Raw genomic sequence first — 19909 nt, forward strand, 5'->3', positions numbered from 1 at the left:
GGCGACAGAGCGAGACTGTCTCCAAAAAAAAAGCACCTAAAGTGAGGCGGGTGTTGTTGCAGTTTGGAAACAATGTTCTTCACCATGTTGTGTCGGGGGGTGGGGGAAACTGGGTATGTGGGGCGGGGCTGGGGGGTCTTCACTGAACTCACCTGGAGTGCAAGGCCTGGGGGGACTGCACCGTGGGAGGGATCCTAACTGCGGGGTGCTGGCTGCTAGGGTCCTGTCCAGGGGGCGCCCCGCTGTGCGGTGGTGCTCAGCAGGCCGGCCCAGCTGCAGACGTTGTCCAGCTGGTCCCAGGGGAGCAGGGATGTCAGAGGCCTGGTGAGCGGAAGACGCCTGAGCCAGTGTTCTCCGTTTGAGAGAGGGGCTGCCTTGCTGTGGGGGTGGGAGATGCTCAACAGGACTATGCGGCCATCTAAGGAAGAGCTATGCAGGGGAGCCGTGAGAACAGCCCACTCTGTGTGTGACCTGGGTGGGGGAAGTGTCTTCTAGGCCTCAGTTTCCCCTCTGTGAAATGGGGCAGGGAGGGGCTGGACAAGAGGGGCTGGAAGGACCTTCTTGGCTCCGATCTCATCCCAAGATGAGCCAAGTCACCCTAGATCTTCCTCAGTCTGAGTGCGGGGAGGGTAGTGGGGTGGAAGCATTTGGGCCCAAACCATTTATCCTGTGACCTCAGAGCCCTGGGGATACATCCAGTCCGTGGTGGGGGTCTGGGCGGGTACGGTGGGCAGGCGCTGCCAGATTCCCCCGAGGCCCCCTACGTGACCCACTCCTCTCTTGTCTCCTCATGGCTCCCGTGGCTGCCTGGATCCTGCAGAGCTCCCGACTGAGGAAGGTGAGGCTGGCACCATGATGAACTGCTAGGCCGTGGGACAGCATCCCTGGGTCCTTCACCGTCAGGTCGTGACTCCGTCTCGCCGCTGAGTGAGGCCTTGCTGAGCTCCCCAGGATCACCCACCTGAGCCTCTCAGGGATCTGGGTTCTCCCTCTTCCGAGTGCAGGGAGAGAATGGGCCGGGAGGTTTCTGGGGCCATCCTAGCTCCAAAGTGGGAAGGGTCAGTGGTGGGGGCCCAGCCTCACGCATGACTCCTGTTCCCAGGGAAGTCCCTGTGGGAGCTGGTGCTGGAACAGTTTGAGGACCTCCTGGTGCGCATCCTGCTGCTGGCCGCCCTTGTCTCCTTTGTAAGTGGGGCCCTGCCTGCCATCCTGTGGTAGTGGGTAACCCTGGAGGGAGAAACAGGCTGGGCAGTGCTCCGAGGCCCTGGAGCCTGGCCCTGTTCTCCACACCCTGGGCCTGCTCTCCGGCCTTCCCTGGCCCTGCCCTGCTCAGACTTCCCTTGCCTGAACCCTCATGGCCCCTATACTGGGCCCCCAGTTTCCACCTGACCCCTCCAGTCCATCTTATCCTCTGGCTCTCAGCAAGCTCTCCAACTCACATCTGCCCCCTGCCCCGCCCTGCTGTAGCCTAGGGTTTCTCTGCGTCAGCACTACTGACAGTTTAGACCAGATCATTCTTTGTTGGGGTGGGGGTGGGGGCTTCCCACTGTAGGGTGTTTAGCAGCATCCCTGGACCCTACCCACCAGATGCCAGTAGCACCTCCCAGCTGTGATCATCAAAAATGTCTTTAGACAGCTGGGCCTAACATCTCATGATTGAAATCCCAGCACTGTAGGATACCGAGGCAGTAAAATCACTTGAGCCCAGGAGTTTGAGACCAGCCTGGGCAACATAGGGAGAATCTGTCTCTACAAAAAATACAAAAAAAATTTAGCCGGGTGTGGTGGTGCAGGCCTATAGTCCCAGCCACTCTGGAGGCTGAGGCAGGAGAATCGCTTGGGCCTGGGAGGCCGGAGCTGCGGTGAGCCGTGATCACACCACTGCATTCCAGCCTGGGCAACAGAGCAAGACCCTGTCTCAAAAAAATAAAAATGTCTTCGGATATTGCCAAATGCCCCTGGGGGCACATAGCCCCTGCCTGAGTGCTGCCGCCGGAGCCCCTTTCGTGGGTCCCGGTGCCCCCTACATGGACTTTGGGGTCTGAACCTCCTGCAGCCTCCTCTTGGCTGCTGCTTCTCCTTGCTCTTCCTCCATTCCCAGTGATACTCCGCTGCCTAATGGGCTTTGGATGCGTGCATCAGAATCACCTGGGCTTGGCTGGCTGTGGTGGCTCACATCTGTAATCCTAGCACTTTGGGAGGCCTAGGCGGGTGAGCTCAGGAGTTCAGCCTGGGCAACATGGTGAAACCCCGTCTCTACTAAAATATAAAAAGATTAGCCAGGCATGGTGGTGGACGCCTATAATCCCATCTACCCGGGAGGCTGAGGCACAAGAATTTCTTGAACCTGGGAGGTGAAGGTTGCCATAAACCAAGATCGAGCCACTGCACTCCAGCCTGGGCAACAGAGCAAGACTGTCTCAAAAGAATCCGTAGGTTTGCTGACACACAGATGACTGGGCCCCACCCCAGAATTTGTGACTCAGGAGGTCTGGGAGAGGCCCTGAGATCAACATTTCTTACAAGTTCCCAGCCGCTGCTGCTGGTCTGGAGACTACACTGAGATGCTCTGCTCCAGGCAGACAGTAAGGCCTCGGTGGGCAGCCGTCCCACTGCTCCACAGCTTTGAAGGTTGGCCTGGGTGGGGTGGTCACTCCTGTGGGGTGGGCATCCTATGCCAAGGCCTTCTCAGAGGAGTGGCCCTCTCCAAGCCAAGGGCTCCCCAGTGCTATCTCCCCAAAGCAGGGGAGCAGACAGGAGATCTGGGGTGCCAAGGAAAAGAAGAGCAGATCTTGGCCAGCAGCAGGGCCTGAGCTCACCAGCTGTGATCCTGCAGGTCCTGGCCTGGTTCGAGGAGGGCGAGGAGACCACGACCGCCTTTGTGGAGCCCCTGGTCATCATGCTGATCCTCGTGGCCAACGCCATTGTGGGCGTGTGGCAGGTGGGAGGCACGGGGGGTGGGACCGGGCCGGGGGTCTCCCAGCCACTAGTGGAGTGCCCTCCACCTGGTGCTGGCGTCCTGCGGACCCTTCTGCTTCCAGCTCCATCCCAGGCCCCAGGGGAGTCACTCCAAGGGGGCGGCCTGCTGGGGGCAGCAGGGCAGACCGCCTGCCTGCCTTCTGTTCTGCAGGAACGCAACGCTGAGAGTGCCATCGAGGCCCTGAAGGAGTATGAGCCTGAGATGGGCAAGGTGATCCGCTCGGACCGCAAGGGCGTGCAGAGGATCCGTGCCCGGGACATCGTCCCAGGGGACATTGTAGAAGTGGCGGGTATGCCAGGGGCCTCCTCTTTTTATTTTATTTTTGAGATGGAGTCCTGCTCTGTTGCCCAGACTGGAGTGCAGTAGCGCAATCTCGGTTTACTGCAACCTCCCACCTCCCAGGTTCAAGCAATCCTCCTGCCTCAGCCTCCCGTAGGGGCCTCCTTCTTTTATTATAATGGGCCTAGGAGCCCCATCCCTCTCTGTGCCTCCATCATTCTGGCTGTATGTACAGAGGGGGTGGCCGTCAGATTCCTCCAAAGCCCTTTGGCCAAAACCCTGTTGGACAGATGAGACTGGGCCAGAGGGACAGGGGTCCACCAGAGCGATCACAGCTCAGGCACTCGACGCCCAGTCCCAGCTTTGGGTCCTGGGAACCCTTCTGGCTTTTCCCAGCTGGTGGTGCCCAAAGCCACCCTCAGCCAAGTCATTCTCCCCGCACAGTGGGGGACAAAGTGCCTGCTGATCTCCGCCTCATCGAGATCAAGTCCACCACGCTGCGAGTGGACCAGTCCATCCTGACGGGTGAGGCCCCCCTGCCGGGAGGCCGGGACCTAGTGGACCGGGACCACGGGATGGGACCACGGGGTGGGTGTGTCTTCATGTGGGGCTTCTCATCTCTGATTCCATGACCAGGTGAATCTGTGTCCGTGACCAAGCACACAGAGGCCATCCCAGACCCCAGAGCTGTGAACCAGGACAAGAAGAACATGCTGTTTTCTGTAAGTCCCTCAAATATCTGAGGCCTTTGCCCAGACAATGATAAAAATAACAACATTAAGATTATTATCATGCCTGTAATCCCAGCACTTTGAGGTGGGTGGATCACTTGAGGTCAGGAGTTTGAGACCAGCCTGGCCAACGTGGCGAAGCCCTGTCTCTACTAAAAATACAAAAAGTTAGCTGGGTGTGGTGATGCGTGCCTGTAATCCCAGCAACTTGGGAGGCTGAGGCAGGAGAATCGCTTGAACCCGGGAGATGGAGGTTGCGGTGAGCCAAGATCACGCCACTGCACTCCAGCCTGGGTGACAAGAGCAAAAACTCTGTCTCAAAAAAAAAAAGAAAAAGATTTTTTTTTTCTGGCCCTGTTGCCCAGGCTGGATTACAATCTCGGGTCACTGTGACCCCTACCCCCAGGTTCAAGCTACTCTTGTGCCTCAGCTTCCCAAGTAGCTGGGACTACAGGCACCTGCCACCACACCTGGCTAATTTTTGTATTTTTAGTAGCAACAGGGTTTCACCATGTTCACCAGGCTGGTCTCGAACTCCTGACCTCAAGTGATCCGCCCGCCTTGGCCTCCAAAAGTGCTAGGATTACAGGCATGAGCCACTGCACCCGGCCCAACATTAAGATTAATCAACTAAAGTCCTATGGGGAAGAACCTCATCAATTCTTGACAATACATGCAAATTTATAGTAATAATAGCTCGTGTTTACTGGGGGGCTGTGTGCCTGGCACTGTTCTAAGCCCTTTACATATATTAGCTTATTTAATCTTTACACCAAATCTTTGAAATAAGTACTCTTGTTATGCCTGTTATCAATATTTTCCAGCAAGGAAACAAGCACAGAGAGATTAAGTAAGTTGCCCAAGGTCACACAGCCAGTGAGTGGCAGAGCTGGGACGAACTCAGACATCCTGGATTTCTACTGGGAGACCTTGCCTTCTCCTGGAGAGGGGCAGAGACCCCCTGTAATCACTCAGTAGAAATGCTCTAGTGGAAAGAGGTCTGCCAAAGTGGTGGAGGATGGTGGGCATAGTCCATTCTCCGATAGGAAAACTGACCCACAAGGCATGATGTCCAGCTCTTCTCAGGGAGAGTGATGGGTCCAGCTTTCGGGGGAGAGACCTGCCTCTGTGGCCTCAGAGGAAGTTAGCAAGTGATACTCACAGCTGCCCAGCAACAGCCTGAGGCCAGCAAGGAGCATTTGGGGCCACAAGGAAGGGTCAGGCCGGTCAGACAATGGCCCAGGCCACCAAGTTATAAGGGGATAGAAAACTTCCTGGAAGGGAAGAAGAATGAAGAAAGTGAAACTCACCCATAACTTTTTGTTTTTGAGACAAAGTCTCGCTTCGTTGCCCCGGCTGGAGTGCAGTGGTACGATCTTGGCTCACTGCAAGCTCCGCCTTCCGGGTTCACGCCATTCTCCTGCCTCAGCCTCCCGAGTAGCTGGGACTACAGGCGCCCGCCACCTCGCCCGGCTAATTTTTTTGTATTTTTAGTAGAGACAGGGTTTCACCGTGTTAGCCAGGATGGTCTCGATCTTCTGACCTTGTGATCCACCTGCCTCGGCCTCCCAAAGTGCTGGGATTACAGGCGTGAGCCACCGCGCCCGGCCAACTTTTTTTTTTTTTTTGAGACAGAGTCTCGCTCTGTCGCCCAGGCTGGAGTGCAGTGGCACAATCTCGGCTCACTGTAGCCTCCACCTCCCGGGTTCAAGCCATTCTCCTGCCTCAGCCTCCCAAGCAGCTGGGATTACAAGCACATGCCACCATGCCTAGCTAATGTTTGTATTTTAGTAAAGACAGGGTTTCGCCATGTTGGCCTGGCTGGTCCCTAACTGCTGACCTCAGGTGATCCACCCGCCTTGGCCTCCCAAAGTGCTGGGATTACAGGTGTGAGCCACCACACCTAGCCCAGAGCTCTTCTTGAGAGGGGCCTACCTAGCTGCATGGAAGCCTTGGACGGGCTTCTATTCCCTGGCACTTGCCTTGGGGTGGGGAGCAATGGTGACAGCCATTGCTCCAGTATCAGCAGCTGTCACTAAGAAGCTTTGGAGGGGCCGGGCATGGTAGCTCATGCCTAATCATCCCAGCACTTTGGGAGGCCAAGGCAGGAGGATCACTTGAGCTCAGGAGTTTGGGACTAGCCTGAGAAACATAGTGAGACCTCATTTCTACTAAAATTCAAAATTAAACAAAAAAAAAATTCTAAAGTAATAATAAAAAGAATCTTTGGAGGAAGGTTGTCTGGCTGGGCCCTGCATGTTGGGCACTAGAGCTGCATTGCTTAAGATAGAAGAGAGTCTGGGGCCTGCCTTCTCGCCAGCCTCAACAGCATATGCTTTTGAAGAGGTACTGAGTTCTTAGCCTCCTCAGAAAAACCATCTTGGGCCTCTGTTGGATCACTTTATAGAAGAGGACACCAAGTCACAAGGCTGGCTGTCCCTCATGCTAGGAATTGAGGATTTTACTGGAGCCTTGGAAATGGATGAGCTGAGGCTCAGGTTTTGTGGATTTTTCAGTAAATATTAATGGGCTGTTTATTGAGTTCGTAGTCTGCTGTGCTCCTGTGTGGCTATAGTGGTTGTTTACAAATCACATTTTGCGGGACGGATGCTTGTGCTGCGCTGGTCCATTATATTATCGGGATCAGCCCCCATGCCTCCTCTGTGCCCGCCCCCATGCTAGGCACTGGGGATACGGTGATGAACCCAATCCCTGCCTTCCTAGAGCTGACACTGTCATGGGAAGGCAATGCATACCTAGCTACAGAAGTCTGGAAGCCCTAGCAACATGGAGAAAAGGAAAGCCAGGTAGAAGGAAAAGTGCCTTACTCCGGCTTGAAGGAGTCAGGGGTCCGGCTTGACTGCTGAGCAGCTTTTTCCTTGTCCCTCCCTCGGCCAGGGCACCAATATCGCCTCGGGCAAAGCAGTGGGTGTGGCCGTGGCCACTGGCCTGCACACGGAGCTGGGCAAGATTCGGAGCCAGATGGCGGCAGTGGAGCCCGAGCGGACGCCGCTGCAGCGCAAGCTGGATGAGTTTGGGCGGCAGCTGTCCCACGCCATCTCTGTGATCTGCAGTGGCCGTGTGGGTCATCAACATTGGCCACTTCGCTGACCCAGCCCATGGTGGCTCCTGGCTGCGTGGCGCTGTCTACTACTTCAAGATCGCCGTGGCCCTGGCTGTGGCGGCCATCCCCGAGGGCCTCCCGGCCGTCATCACTACGTGCCTGGCCCTGGGCACGAGGCGCATGGCACGCAAGAACGCCATCGTGAGAAGCCTGCCCTCCGTGGAGACCCTGGGCTGCACCTCGGTCATCTGCTCTGACAAGACGGGCACGCTCACCACCAATCAGATGTCTGTCTGCCGGGTGAGTGACGGCCAGCTTGGTGTTGCTGTGCATTGCTAAGCGGGCTGGGCTCCCTCTCTGGGTCTCTCCCCGACCTCCTTTTCAGTGAGGGATGCAGGAGAGAACCTGTGGGCTGCCCCTTGGCCCAGAGCAGGTCTAGGTTTTCATGAGATGACAGGGAGGCTATAGCAAATCATGCCTGGGTAGCCACATGTCACTGAGGCCTGTGTGGCACTGTGGGGCCCTGGCCAGGTCGGAAGCCTGGCTGTGTGAGGCCTGCTAGGTAAACGTGAAGGACATAGTAGAGGCTCAAGTTCAGCCTTGGCATAGGAATCAAGCTGGACCTGCACCCGGGTTCCATCCTGCCCCATCATGGCTCTGTGCAGTCAACACCTGTCACCAGATAAGCCAGCTCCGGTAACCCGGGAAGGGCCAGGGCAGGAATTATTCATTCCCTGGTGCTTGTTCCCACATCCTGGGCCCGCCGCCCACATGGCCAAGGGATTCTGGCTGAGACTTCAGCAGGTCCATGGGGCAGGAGGCTCCTCCTGGCCCAGCAGATGGGTGAGTGGGGAGATGGTGAAGGCTATGGGTTCCTCATCCTTCCCAGGTCCCCAGTGCCTCTCTCTCACCCCTGTTTCCGTATCTGCCCACTGGGCTTGGTAGCCCAGGCTCTGTATTCTGAGACCCTAAGGCCTTCTAGGAGCCCATCAAAGGCTGCTTTTGGGGAGGGGTGCTAGCGACCTTTACTGTCCTGCTAAAAGCCCTCGTAGGATTTTATTTAAACAGAGTGTTTCTTGACTAAGAATGAGCTTTTTTTTTTTCTTTTCTGTTTTTTTTTTTTTGAGACGGAGTCTCGCTCTGTCGCCCAGGCTGGAGTGCAGTGGCCAGATCTCAGCTCACTGCAAGCTCCACCTCCCGGGTTCACGCCATTCTCCTGCCTCAGCCTCCCGAGTAGCTGGGACTACAGGCGCCCGCCACCTCGCCCGGCTAGTTTTTTGTATTTTTTAGTAGAGACGGGGTTTCACCGTGTTAGCCAGGATGGTCTCCATCTTCTGACCTCGTGATCCGCCCATCTCGGCCTCCCAAAGTGCTGGGATTACAGGCTTGAGCCACCGCACCCGGCCTTTTTTTTTTTTTTTTTTTTTTTTTTTTTTTTGAGGCAGAGTCTCACTCTGTTGTCTAGGCTGGAGTGCAGTGGCATGATCTGAACTCACTGCAACCTCTGCCTCCCGGGTTCAAGCGATTCTCCTGCCTCAGCCTCCCAAGTAGCTGGGACTACAGGCATGTGCCACCACACCCAGCTAATTTTTGTATTTTAGTAGAGATGGGGTTTCACCATGTTAGCCAGGCTGGTCTGTAACTCCTGACCTCAAGTGATCCATCTGCCTCAGCCTCCCAAAGTGCAGGGATTACAGCCCTAAGCCACCATGCCCGACCCTAATAAAGATTTGTTTTTTTTTTTTGAGATGGAGTCTCACTCTGTCGCCCAGGCTGGAGTGCAATGGCACGATCTCGGCTCACTGCAACCTCCGCCTTCTGGGTTGAAGCAATTTTCCTGCTTCAGCCTCCCGAGTAGCTGGGATTACAGGCACGCATCACCACGCCTGGCTAATTTTTGTGTTTTTAGTAGAGACGGGGTTTCACCATGTTGGCCAGGATAGTCTCGATCGAGCTTGACCTCGTGATCTACCTGCCTCGTGATCCACCCGCCTCGGTCTCCCAAAGTGCTGGGATTACAGGCGTGAGCCACCGCGCCCGGCTAATAACACACATTTTCAAAGTGCAGTGTGGGGAAGTTGTAGAGGCCTTACGTGCTGGATGCTGGGCTGTGTTTGCTGGGTGACTATCCCCAGGAGTAGGGAGGAGAGTGGGAAGGAAAGGACACTTATTATGTATCTACTGGGGGCTGGGCTGGCCATTTGCTTGAGAATGTGCAGCGAGGCCATGTCCAGGAAGCAAGAACTGTCTCCCCAGCAAAGCTGGCTGAACAGACAAAGAAATAAGCCCCCCTGTCCCTGAGGTGCACAGGTGGGGACTGGGTGACCCATCAGGCCCTGTGGCAGGGACTCACTCTCTGGGGACATCTCCCTTGAAGGCCAGGAACTCATTTCCTTGAAGGCAAAGGAGGGGGCGGTTCCCATGTTACTAGTGGAGAAACTGAGGCTCAGCCACTTGGTCAGGGGTCACACAGTGAGATGGGCAAGGACTCAGGCTTTCTGCCTAGCTCAGGGCTCCCTCAAGCTGGCAGCTGCCCCCACAGCATTGAAGAATCTGTCATAAATCCCTCAGAAGTCCAGGACATTTGGACAAACCGGAGCAGGACACACCTGGCAGAGCAGACAGTCCCTGCCTCAGCCTGGACCCTGCCTTCTATTTCCCTCCTGGTGGGGACGGACGGCCAGGCTGGTTTGGCGCTTGGTGGGGCAGGGGGCCTGCAGGACCCCACCCTGGGGTCGGGCTTTATTCAATCTGACCGCCCAGGGAGGAGGGAGGCGACCCCGCCCGCCTAAGCACGCCCCTGCACTCCCCAGATGTTCGTGGTAGCCGAGGCCGATGCGGGCTCCTGCCTTTTGCACGAGTTCACCATCTCGGGTACCACGTATACCCCCGAGGGCGAAGTGTGAGTGTGGCGCCAGGGGACTCGCGGGCGGGCGGCCTGGGGGCGGTGCCGAGGTGTCCGTGGGAGGCCCCTGGGGGCGGGGCCAGGAGGCGGAGCCCCTCCCGGGGGCGGGGCCGAGGTCTTCATGGTGACCGCCCCGGCTCCACAGGCGGCAGGGGGATCTGCCTGTGCGCTGCGGCCAGTTCGACGGGCTGGTGGAGCTGGCGACCATCTGCGCCCTGTGCAACGACTCGGCGCTGGACTACAATGAGGTGGGCCTCACCCCCTTTCATGACCTCCCTAGTATGCAGGCCACCAGGACAGACCCTTTTCCCAGGGTCAAAGCTCCCAGGTTTGGCAGCCCTTGCACCCTGGAAGTGCCACACCCAGGGAGCACGGTTACCCCTGCCCACCACTCTCTGCCGCCCCTCCCTTTCCTCAGACAGGCTTCAGAACCCTCCTTCAGAGCTCTTGGGCTGTTGGGGACTACCATGGAAGGGGCCGAAGGGCTGGGGAAACCTGTGGAGGGAGAAGATTTGGGGAACAGGACTAAGAAAATGTTTAAAGCAGAAGGCACAGCCCACAAAAGCCCCACATTCAGTTAAAGCCTCCTGCGACTTAGGCATTGACTGCCGTTCACGTGGCTGGGACAGTGGAATGGGGCATGCAGCAGGCATCTGCCCAAGGGAAGGTCCTTGGCCAGACCCAGCCTGAGGCCAAGCTGAGGGCAGTAGAGTACCACCGAAGAGTTTTGAGCAGGAGAGTGACATGGTCAGATGTGCATTTACAGAAGATCACTGAGGCTTCCGTGTGGAGGACAGACAGACAGTAGAGGACTGAAGTCAGGGAGGTCTGTGTGGTCGTTCAGGCCAGAGAGATGCGGGCTGAGCCCTGGCTGGAGCCTCGGGGAGAGGGGAGAAGGCATGGGTCAGAGATATTTAGGAGCTGAAAATCCTGGGACTTGGTGACTGGTTAGGTGGAAGAGAGAGGGAGGAGGCCAGGGTGGCTCCTGGTTGCTCTGTTGGCTGGGGCTGCCACTGGAGTGGCAAATACAGAGAGTGGGAGAGGTGGCCTGAGGGGTCCCCAGGGAACAAGGTTCAGCAGGCAGCTGGACATATGGGCTTGGGGCTCAGCAAAGGGCCCCAGGGAGCGCAGGTGGGAGGGCGGGAGCAGGCCCAGACAGCAGAAACCGGTGAAGGAGGCTGACAGGAAGTGGACAGAGATGCAGGCGGAGGGCAGGGAGGGTGTGTGGCGATCAATGCCAGGGTGGGGGGCTGAATGTCAGTGTCAGACACCACCCCGACTCCAGGGCAGCCAGGATCGGAAGAGTTCACAGGCCTGTGTAAAGGAGATTACACAGAACTTCAGCAAAGGCAGCTTCAGGGGCAAGGAGTGCGTGAGGCTGGGGGCACAGGCTGGAGGGTGCCTGCCCCTCACTCCCTATCCCCTGGGTCCTTGCCAGGCCAAGGGTGTGTACGAGAAGGTGGGAGAGGCCACGGAGACAGCTCTGACTTGCCTGGTGGAGAAGATGAACGTGTTTGACACTGACCTGCAGGCCCTGTCCCGGGTGGAGCGAGCTGGCGCCTGTAATGCGGTGAGCAGGGCTGGGGGCTCAGGCCTCCAGCTGCGTGGCTGGGGTTTTTGGGACATCTGGAGAAGGCAGAGAGAACAGTGAAGTCTTTTTTCTTTCTTTTTTTTTGAGACAGAGTCTTGTTCTGTCGCCCAGGCTGGAGTACAGTGGTGCAGTCCTGGCTCACTGCAACCTCCGCCTCCCGGGTTCAAGTGATTCTCGTGCCTCAACCTCCCGGCGTGTGCCACCACGCCCGGCTAATTTTTGAATTTTTTAGTAGACAGGATTTCACCATGTTGTCCAGGCTAGTCTCAAACTCCCAACCTCAGGTGATCCGCCCGCCTCGGCCTCGCAGTGTGCTGGGATTGGGATTACAGGCATGAGCCACCGCTCCTGGCTGACAGTGAAGACAGACTTGGAGAAAAGAGGGGAGAAGGCTGAGTGCAGACAAGGGTTTGGAGTTAGTCTGCACACAGCATGGTCAGGAAATGGCAGCATATTGCCATTTCTGGGGCTGGAGAGGGAAATGGAGGCCTTGAATGGCAGGGTCAGAGGAGCATAGATGTTATCCCGCACAGAGCAGGAGGCTCTTTTGGGGACAAGCAGTTGGTGGGAATGCAGGCGAGAGTCGCTGGCTCTGTCCTTCATGCCCTGACCTGCCTGGACCCCGCAGGTCATCAAGCAGCTGATGCGGAAAGAGTTCACCCTGGAGTTCTCCCGAGACCGGAAGTCCATGTCCGTCTACTGCACGCCCACCCGCCCTCACCCTACCGGCCAGGGCAGCAAGATGTTTGTGAAGGTGGGGGCCTGCCTGTCTGGCCTGGGCCCCTGCGCACCCTGGGGCACCTGGTCATCCACGCTCCTCTGTGAGCCCCCATGTCCCCATGTGAATGACAGGGTTGGGTTAGACGTTCTCAGGAGCCCCTTTTGCCTCTAACCGGTGGCGTGGGGGTGGTTGGTGCCACCCCTGGTGCTCCATGTTTCGGAAACTGAGTCCCAGGGAGGGAAAGGAACCAACTCCCGTGCAGACCACTGTCTGCAGCATCTCCGTTGCTGCTCCCAAACCTGGAGAGGGAAATACAGCTCTCGCTTCACCCTGCAAGGAAGCTTTAAACCCCTTTTGAAATGAAAAGGCTTCTGTACTGAGAGCTTCGGCCACTTGGAAAAGTTAGTGTCTGGTGACCTTTTAGGAGCAGGAGAAGCCATTGAAGGAGCTTTAGAGCCTGTTTCTAGGCCCGGGGTGAGGCCACTGAGGGGCCTGTCACCCCCGGGCCCCCTTCCCAGGGCTATGCCCGCCACACCCTGTGCGTGGCTCTATTTCTGGTTCCCAGGCAGGGTTCAGCTTGCCTCCCTGCTGCTAAGGCCCCTACCAAATTGGAACCCGAGTTCCAGGGAGGCAGGGCCTGCAGGAAATGCCATTCCCACCCCTGCCTGCAAAACGCTGCAGTGCCTGAGTCGGCTGTGGGCTGGTGGGGGAAGGGCATCGCTAGGTTTGAGGCTGCCCCCACCCCAGCACTCCCCCCATTCCCTTTAGATTGTCTCACAGGGAGACCCACTTGGTTCTCACTCTCAACTTTCAAAGAATGGATTCTGCTCCCTGCCTTGTGTGTGTACCCTTGGGTGGCCTTTCTCCATATCTTAGTCTCCGTTTCCTGAGTTTGGGCAGGAGGGAGGGCAGGGGTCCTGACTGACGAGTTGACTCCTCTCCCTCTCCCTGCCTGGCAGGGGGCTCCTGAGAGTGTAATCGAGCGCTGCAGCTCAGTCCGCATGGGGAGCCACACAGCACCCCTGACCCCCACCTCCAGGGAGCAGATCCTGGCAAAGATACGGGATTGGGGCTCAGGCTCAGACACGCTGCGCTGCCTGGCACTGGCCACCCGGGACGTGCCCCCGAGGAAGGAGGACATGGAGCTGGACGACTGCAGCAAGTTTGTGCAGTACGAGGTGGGTGCGGGAGCCAATTCTCCCTGCAGTACAGGGTGGGTGCGGGAGCCGATTCTCCCCGCAGTACGGGGTGGGTGCGGGAGCCGACTCTCCCCGCAGTACAGGGTGGGTGCGGGAGCCGATTCTCCCTGCAGCAGCTGGGCTGGTGGTAGGTCAGGGATGGTCTCAGGCACCGCTTGAATCTGCCCCCTCCCTACAGACGGACCTGACTTTCGTGGGCTGCGTGGGCATGCTGGACCCGCCGCGGCCTGAGGTGGCTGCCTGCATCACACGCTGCCACCAGGCGGGCATCCGCGTGGTCATGATCACGGGCGATAACAAAGGCACTGCCGTGGCCATCTGCCGCAGGCTTGGCATCTTTGGGGACACGGAAGATGTGGCGGGCAAGGCCTACACGGGCCGCGAGTTTGATGACCTCAGCCCCGAGCAGCAGCGCCATGCCTGCCGCACCGCCCGCTGCTTCGCCCGCGTGGAGCCCGCACACAAGTCCCGCATCGTGGAGAACCTGCAGTCCTTTAACGAGATCACCGCCATGGTGAGGCCACAGCCTGGAGCCCCAGGAGCGGGTGATGAGCGGGGCCACAGGGCGTGGAAAGAAGCAGGCCAGGCAACTCTCCCCTCTGCCTCCTTCTCATCTTTTCTAACATCTTATTACCAAAAAATTCAAATACAAAGAGAAATTTAAATAATGTTATTCTGGGCCAGGTGCGGTGGCTCACGCCTGTCATCTCAGCACTTTGGAGGCTGAGGCAGGCAGATCACTTGACGTCAGGAGTTCGAGACAAGCCTCACCAACATGAGGAAACCTCGTCTCTACTAAAAGTACAAAAATTAGTTTGGCCTGGTGGCACGTGCCTGAAGTCACAGCTACTCGGGAGGCTGAGGCAGGAGAATTGCTTGAACCCGGGAGACAGAAGTTGCAGTGAGCCGAGATTGCGCCACTGCACTCCAGCCTGGGTGACAGAGTGAGACTCCATCTCAAAATAATAATAATAATGATTTTATTCTGAACACCGACATATCTGTCATCTAGATTCTACAACTAACATTGTATTGTATTTGCTTTATCACATACCTGTCCATCCAGCCATTCTTTGCCCATCCCTGGCCTATCCTTTCTTAAGTGTTTTTCAAAGTCAGTTGCAGATACCGGCATACTTCCTCCTCACCTACTTTAGAATACATATTAACGAGAGAGCAGTGTTGTTTATGGTTCTGTTTTTCCTTTTTGAGGTGAAATTTGCCTTCGATGAAACACACAGATCTTCACTGTATCATCTGATGAGTTTAGGAACATGCACACACCTGTGTAACTCACAGCCTTATCAAGATAGGAAAATGCCAGGCATGGTGGCTCATGCTTGTAATTCCAGCACTTTGGGAGGCCAAGGCAGGAGGATTGCTTGAGCCCAGGAGTTTGAGACCCCATCTCCAAAAAAAACAAAGATATGACACATTACCATCAACTCATGAAGTTCCCACACGCTCCTTCCCCATCTCTGTCCTTTGTCGCACAACGGCAATCACTGTTTTGGTTTTTTCCACCGTTTATGAGTTTTATCTACCCTAGATTTTCAAATGAATGGAATCATACAGTATGGACTGTTTTGGTTTTGGGCTTTTTTGAGATCTGTCTGCATTGTTGTATCAGATTATAGCTTTTTTTTTTTTTTTTTTTTTTTTTTTTTGAGACAGAGTCTCGCTCTGTCACCCAAGCTGGAGCGCAATGGCGCGATCTCAGCTCACTGCAGCCTCCGTCTCCCGGGTTCAAGCGATTCTCCTGCCTCAGCCTCCTGAGTAGCTGGGACTACAGGCGTCAGCCACCATGCCCAGTTTATTTTTTTACTTTTACTAGAGACAGGGTTTCACCATATTAGCCAGGGTGGTCTCGATCTCTTGACCTTGTGATCCGCCTGCCTTGGCCTCCCAAAGTGCTGGGATTATAGGCGTGAGCCACCGTGCCCAGCCTGGCCTTCAATTTGACCTTGACCGCAACTCCAGACTTCATGTCATTTGCCATCACTCCTCATGTGGACCTTGACTTGGCCCCTACCTTTGCCTTGATCTTCAACTTGACTGCAACACCTGCCTGGCTCTTTCCCCGGGCCATCCCCTTGACTTCATCCTGACTTGACCTCAGCTTTCTCCCTTACCTCAGTTTCTACCCCACATCCAACCTCGACTGCATCCCTACCTTCATTGCTGACTCACCGTCACACCCATCCCCACCTCATCATCTTCCCTGACCTCATGCTTGATATTCTCCCCAACTTTGTCCTTGTCTGCACCCCTTGCCTTCTCCTCAGCCTCATCCTCCGCCCAGTTTCTAAATTCATTCTTGAACCCACCATTTGTTCTGTCCAGCTGTCTGCTTCCTTTGGGACATCCCCTAAGACTGGGGATGGGCTGAGCTGAGAGGAGATGGGGAGGTAGAAGGGAAGTTTCTCAGGCACGGCCCTACCTGACCTGGCCCACAGACTGGTGATGGAGTAAACGACGCACCAGCCCTGAAGAAAGCAGAGATCGGCATCGCCATGGGCTCAGGCACGGCTGTGGCCAAGTCGGCGGCAGAGATGGTGCTGTCCGATGACAACTTTGCCTCCATCGTGGCTGCAGTGGAGGAGGGCCGGGCCATCTACAACAACATGAAGCAATTCATCCGCTACCTCATCTCCTCCAATGTTGGCGAGGTCGTCTGGTGAGGCCGGGCACTCCCTCCTCACAGCCCTCTCAATCTGCCCTGTGCCCCTGAGATGGGGAAAATGCCTGTTCCTTGGCTGAGCTGCAGGGATGGAGGGGCCTGTGCCCTGCCCTGGCTGGGGCCTTCCAGGGTCCCACCTTGGAGTGGACAGTGAACACTTTGTCATTCTCCAGAGGCCCTGGTGACCTCTGGATCATGGTCAGTCCAGCACCCAAGGAGGTGCCTGAAGAGTCGCCTCTCAGCCCTCCAGCCATGAACTTCCCGCTTGCAGATTAGCAAGATGAGAGAAAATCCCCACCTTTAGGCAGTCAATTGTGTGTCCGTGTGCGGATGTGTGTTTGTGTGCACGTGGCCTGAGTGCCTGAGAGGTGTGTGTAACGTGTGTATGTATGCATGTGTGCCCTTGTGCATTTTGAGCGTGAGTACAAGCAGAAGTATGTGTGCCGGCGTGTGACTGTGCACATGCTTGTATCCACATGTGTGGATGCCTGTGGGGAGTGGTGAGCATGTGTGTTGCTGGACATGGATGGATTCTGCATCTCTGCACCTCAGGGCAGATGTGTAGGTGTTTGCTTGTGTTTGCGGGATGGTGTGGCATGTGCTAGATTTTTGCACATGTCTGATGCTTGGGCATGCCATCTTCGTGTGTGTGTGTGTGTGTGTGTGTGTGTGTGTGTGTGTGTGTACTTGGCCTCTGCTAGGCCTAAAGAGCAGGTATGTCCAGGATCCAGAGCTGGGACTGGGGAAGGCAGGGCTGGCCAGGCCCGAGGCAGAGCTGTGTATACACACCCTTCACATCAGAGCTAGCGGAGGAAGGAGGGGCTGCCCTGGAGACAGTGGGTGAGTTCCCAGCCTTGGGTCTGAGCCAAGAGCTGGAGCCTCTGTCTGTTGGGGGCTGGGCCTACTGGGGGCTAGAGCCCATGACTCTGTTCCAGCATCTTCCTCACGGCAATTCTGGGCCTGCCCGAAGCCCTGATCCCTGTGCAGCTTCTCTGGGTGAACCTGGTGACAGACGGCCTACCTGCTACGGCTCTGGGCTTCAACCCGCCAGACCTGGACATCATGGAGAAGCTGCCTCGGAACCCCCGAGAAGCCCTCATCAGTGGCTGGCTCTTCTTCCGATACCTGGCTATCGGAGGTGAGTGGGGCCTGAGCCCTCCGTGGAGTTCCTAAGCTTCCTAAGAGCCTTGTATCAGGCTTGCAAGGTGCAGGCAGTGTGACTCAGCCTGGCTTGTACCAGGAGAAACTGTATGGGCTCATGTAATGGAAAAGACCAGGCACGGCTGGATCTGGGTCTCAGTATCACTGGCATATTTTGGCACTGCCTCAGCTTCATTCTTAGGCCCGTGTCCCTCGTGGTGGCAGAATGGCTGCTGCAGCCCAGCCATCATGCTTACTCCGTTACAACCCCAAATTCAGCAGAAGAGAGTCTTTTATCATACTGCTCTCCTGGTAGTATAATAAAAGTCTCAGGCCTGGGCTGGGTGTGATGGCTCACACTTGTAACCCCAACACTTTGGGAGGCCGAGGCAGGCAGATCACCTGAGGTCAGGAGTTCGAGACCAGCCTGGCCAACATGGTTAAACCCCATCTCTACTAAAAATACAAAAATTAGCCGGGCGTGATGGCGGGTGCCGGTAATCCCAGCTACTCAGGAGGCTGAGGCAGGAGAATCGCTTGAACCCAGGAGGCAGAGGTTGCAGTGAGCTGAGATGGCACCACTGTCTTTCAGCCTAGGCGACTGAGCGAGACTCCGTCTCAAAAAAAAAAGTCTCAGCAGGCCTGTTCTCATCAGCCCACACAGGGTCACCTGCTAATCTCCAATCACTGTGGCCACGGTTATGGCAGATGCTGATTGACCAGCCAGGGCTCACCACTGGCATCGAGGGGTGGTGCCTGCAAACCACATGGCTTAGACAGGAAAAGGGCGGCTCCCTGCTGGAATTCAGGGAATTATTAGGCAGGGGAAACAGATGCCAGAAAGCCACCGCCATTCTCTACAGCCAGTCTCCTCCCCTCCCCGCAGTGTACGTAGGCCTGGCCACAGTGGCTGCCGCCACCTGGTGGTTCCTATATGATGCCGAGGGACCTCACGTCAACTTCTACCAGCTGGTGAGCAAGGGATGGCCAGGGAGTTGTTGGAGTTCCAGGGGAGATGGGTCCAGAGCTGCATGGGGGGCCTGCAGTGTCCTTCCCCACTTGCTATACACGAATAAACATCCCCACCTACGGAACCAAGCTCAGAGCCCGCTGGAAACCCGGAGACACCAGCACGGCCCCCACCGGGCCAAAAGGCCCCTCCCCATCCCAGTCAGTTAGCGGGGACCAAGGGCCCCACTGCCAGATGTATCTTACCTTCATCAGAGGACCCCTAAAACGTAGAGGCCTCAGAGGAATGAGCCCCTAAATGGTAGGACTTTAGGCAGAGGGTCAAACTGAGGAGATCAAGAATGGAGGGGAGGGCCGGGCGCGGTGCCTCACGCCTGTAATCCCAGCACTCTGGGAGGCCGAGGTGGGTGAACCACCTGAGGTCAGGAGTTCGAGACCAGCCTGGCCAATGCGATGAGACCCCGTCTCTATTAAAAATACAAACATTAGCTGGGCGTGGTGGTGCACACCTGTAATCCTAGCTACTCAGGAGGCTGAGGCAGGAGAATCACATGAACCCGGGAGGCAGAGGTTGCAGTGAGCCAAGATCACACCACTGCACTCCAGCCTGGGTGACAGAGTGAGACTCCATCTCAAGAAAAAAAAAAATTGAGGGGAGGCCAGTCACGGTGGCTGACGCCTGTAATCCTAGTGCTTTGGGAGGCCAAGGTAGGCAGATCACTTGAGCCCAGGAGTTTGAGACAAGCCTGGGCAACATAGTGAGATCCCATCTCTACCAAAATAAAAATAAAAATAAAAATTAGCCAGGCACGGTGATGTGTGCCTGTAGCTTCTTGGGAAGCTGAGGTGGGAGGATCAGTTGAGCCCAGGAGGTCACAGCTGAAGTAAGCCGTGATCGCACCATTGCACTTCAGCCTTGGTAACAGAGGAAGACCCTGTCAAGACCAGCCTGACCAACATGGCAAAACCCTGTCTCTACTAAAAATATAAAAATTACCCAGGCATGGTGGCAGATGCCTGTTTTCCCAGCTACTCGGGAGGCTGAGGCACGAGAATCACTTCAACCTGGGAGGCGGAGGTTGCAGTGAGTCGAGATTGCACCACTGCACTCCAGCCTGGGCAATAGAGCAAGACGCAGTCTCGAAAAAAAAGGAAAGAAAACCAAAGGGGGTCTTGCAGGATACAGTGAACAGGAAATAGGCAGGCAGGCAAAGGGAAGGAGTGGGCAGAGCAGTGGTCTCACCAGTAGAAATGGGCTCCTCCAGGGCTCTCCATGTGCCTGTGTGGCAGAAGCCCCAGCCCGGTGCACCTTCTTTTTTTTTTTTTGAGACAGAGTCTCTCTCTGTCACCCAGGCTGGAGTGCAGTGGCACGATCTTGGCTCACTGCAACCTCCGCCTCCTGGGTTCAAGTGATTCCCCTGCCTCAGCCTCCTGAATAGCTGGGACTACAGGCGCCCGCCACCACACCCGGCTAATTTTTTGTATTTTTAGTAGAGACGGGGTTTCACCATGTTTGCCAGGATGGTCTCGATCTCCTGACCTCATGATTCGCCCGTCTCGGCCTCCCAAAGTGCTGGGATGACAGGCATGAGCCACCGCGCCCAGCCCCCAGCGTACCTTCTAATGAATAATTCTGGAAGGCCACAGCGA

The 19909-nt window shown here is 56.3% G+C and overlaps 1 protein-coding gene across 1 annotated transcript in view; it reads left to right on the forward strand.

The window, feature by feature from the left end:
* ATP2A3 (ATPase sarcoplasmic/endoplasmic reticulum Ca2+ transporting 3) overlaps positions 1–19909 on the forward strand; it is a 37687-nt gene that overhangs the window by 10376 nt on the left and 7402 nt on the right. Inside the window, 17 exon segments of the mRNA XM_030922654.1 lie at positions 821–838; positions 1103–1185; positions 2837–2941; positions 3131–3269; positions 3704–3784; positions 3896–3981; positions 6889–7062; positions 7064–7354; positions 9868–9956; positions 10105–10207; positions 11398–11529; positions 12179–12304; positions 13231–13449; positions 13649–13984; positions 15927–16147; positions 17086–17288; positions 18177–18262. Of these exon segments, the coding sequence (XP_030778514.1) occupies positions 821–838; positions 1103–1185; positions 2837–2941; positions 3131–3269; positions 3704–3784; positions 3896–3981; positions 6889–7062; positions 7064–7354; positions 9868–9956; positions 10105–10207; positions 11398–11529; positions 12179–12304; positions 13231–13449; positions 13649–13984; positions 15927–16147; positions 17086–17288; positions 18177–18262 (2492 nt within the window).

Source organism: Rhinopithecus roxellana, chromosome 19, assembly GCF_007565055.1.
Source record: "Rhinopithecus roxellana isolate Shanxi Qingling chromosome 19, ASM756505v1, whole genome shotgun sequence".
NCBI classification, from domain to species: Eukaryota; Metazoa; Chordata; class Mammalia; order Primates; family Cercopithecidae; genus Rhinopithecus; species Rhinopithecus roxellana.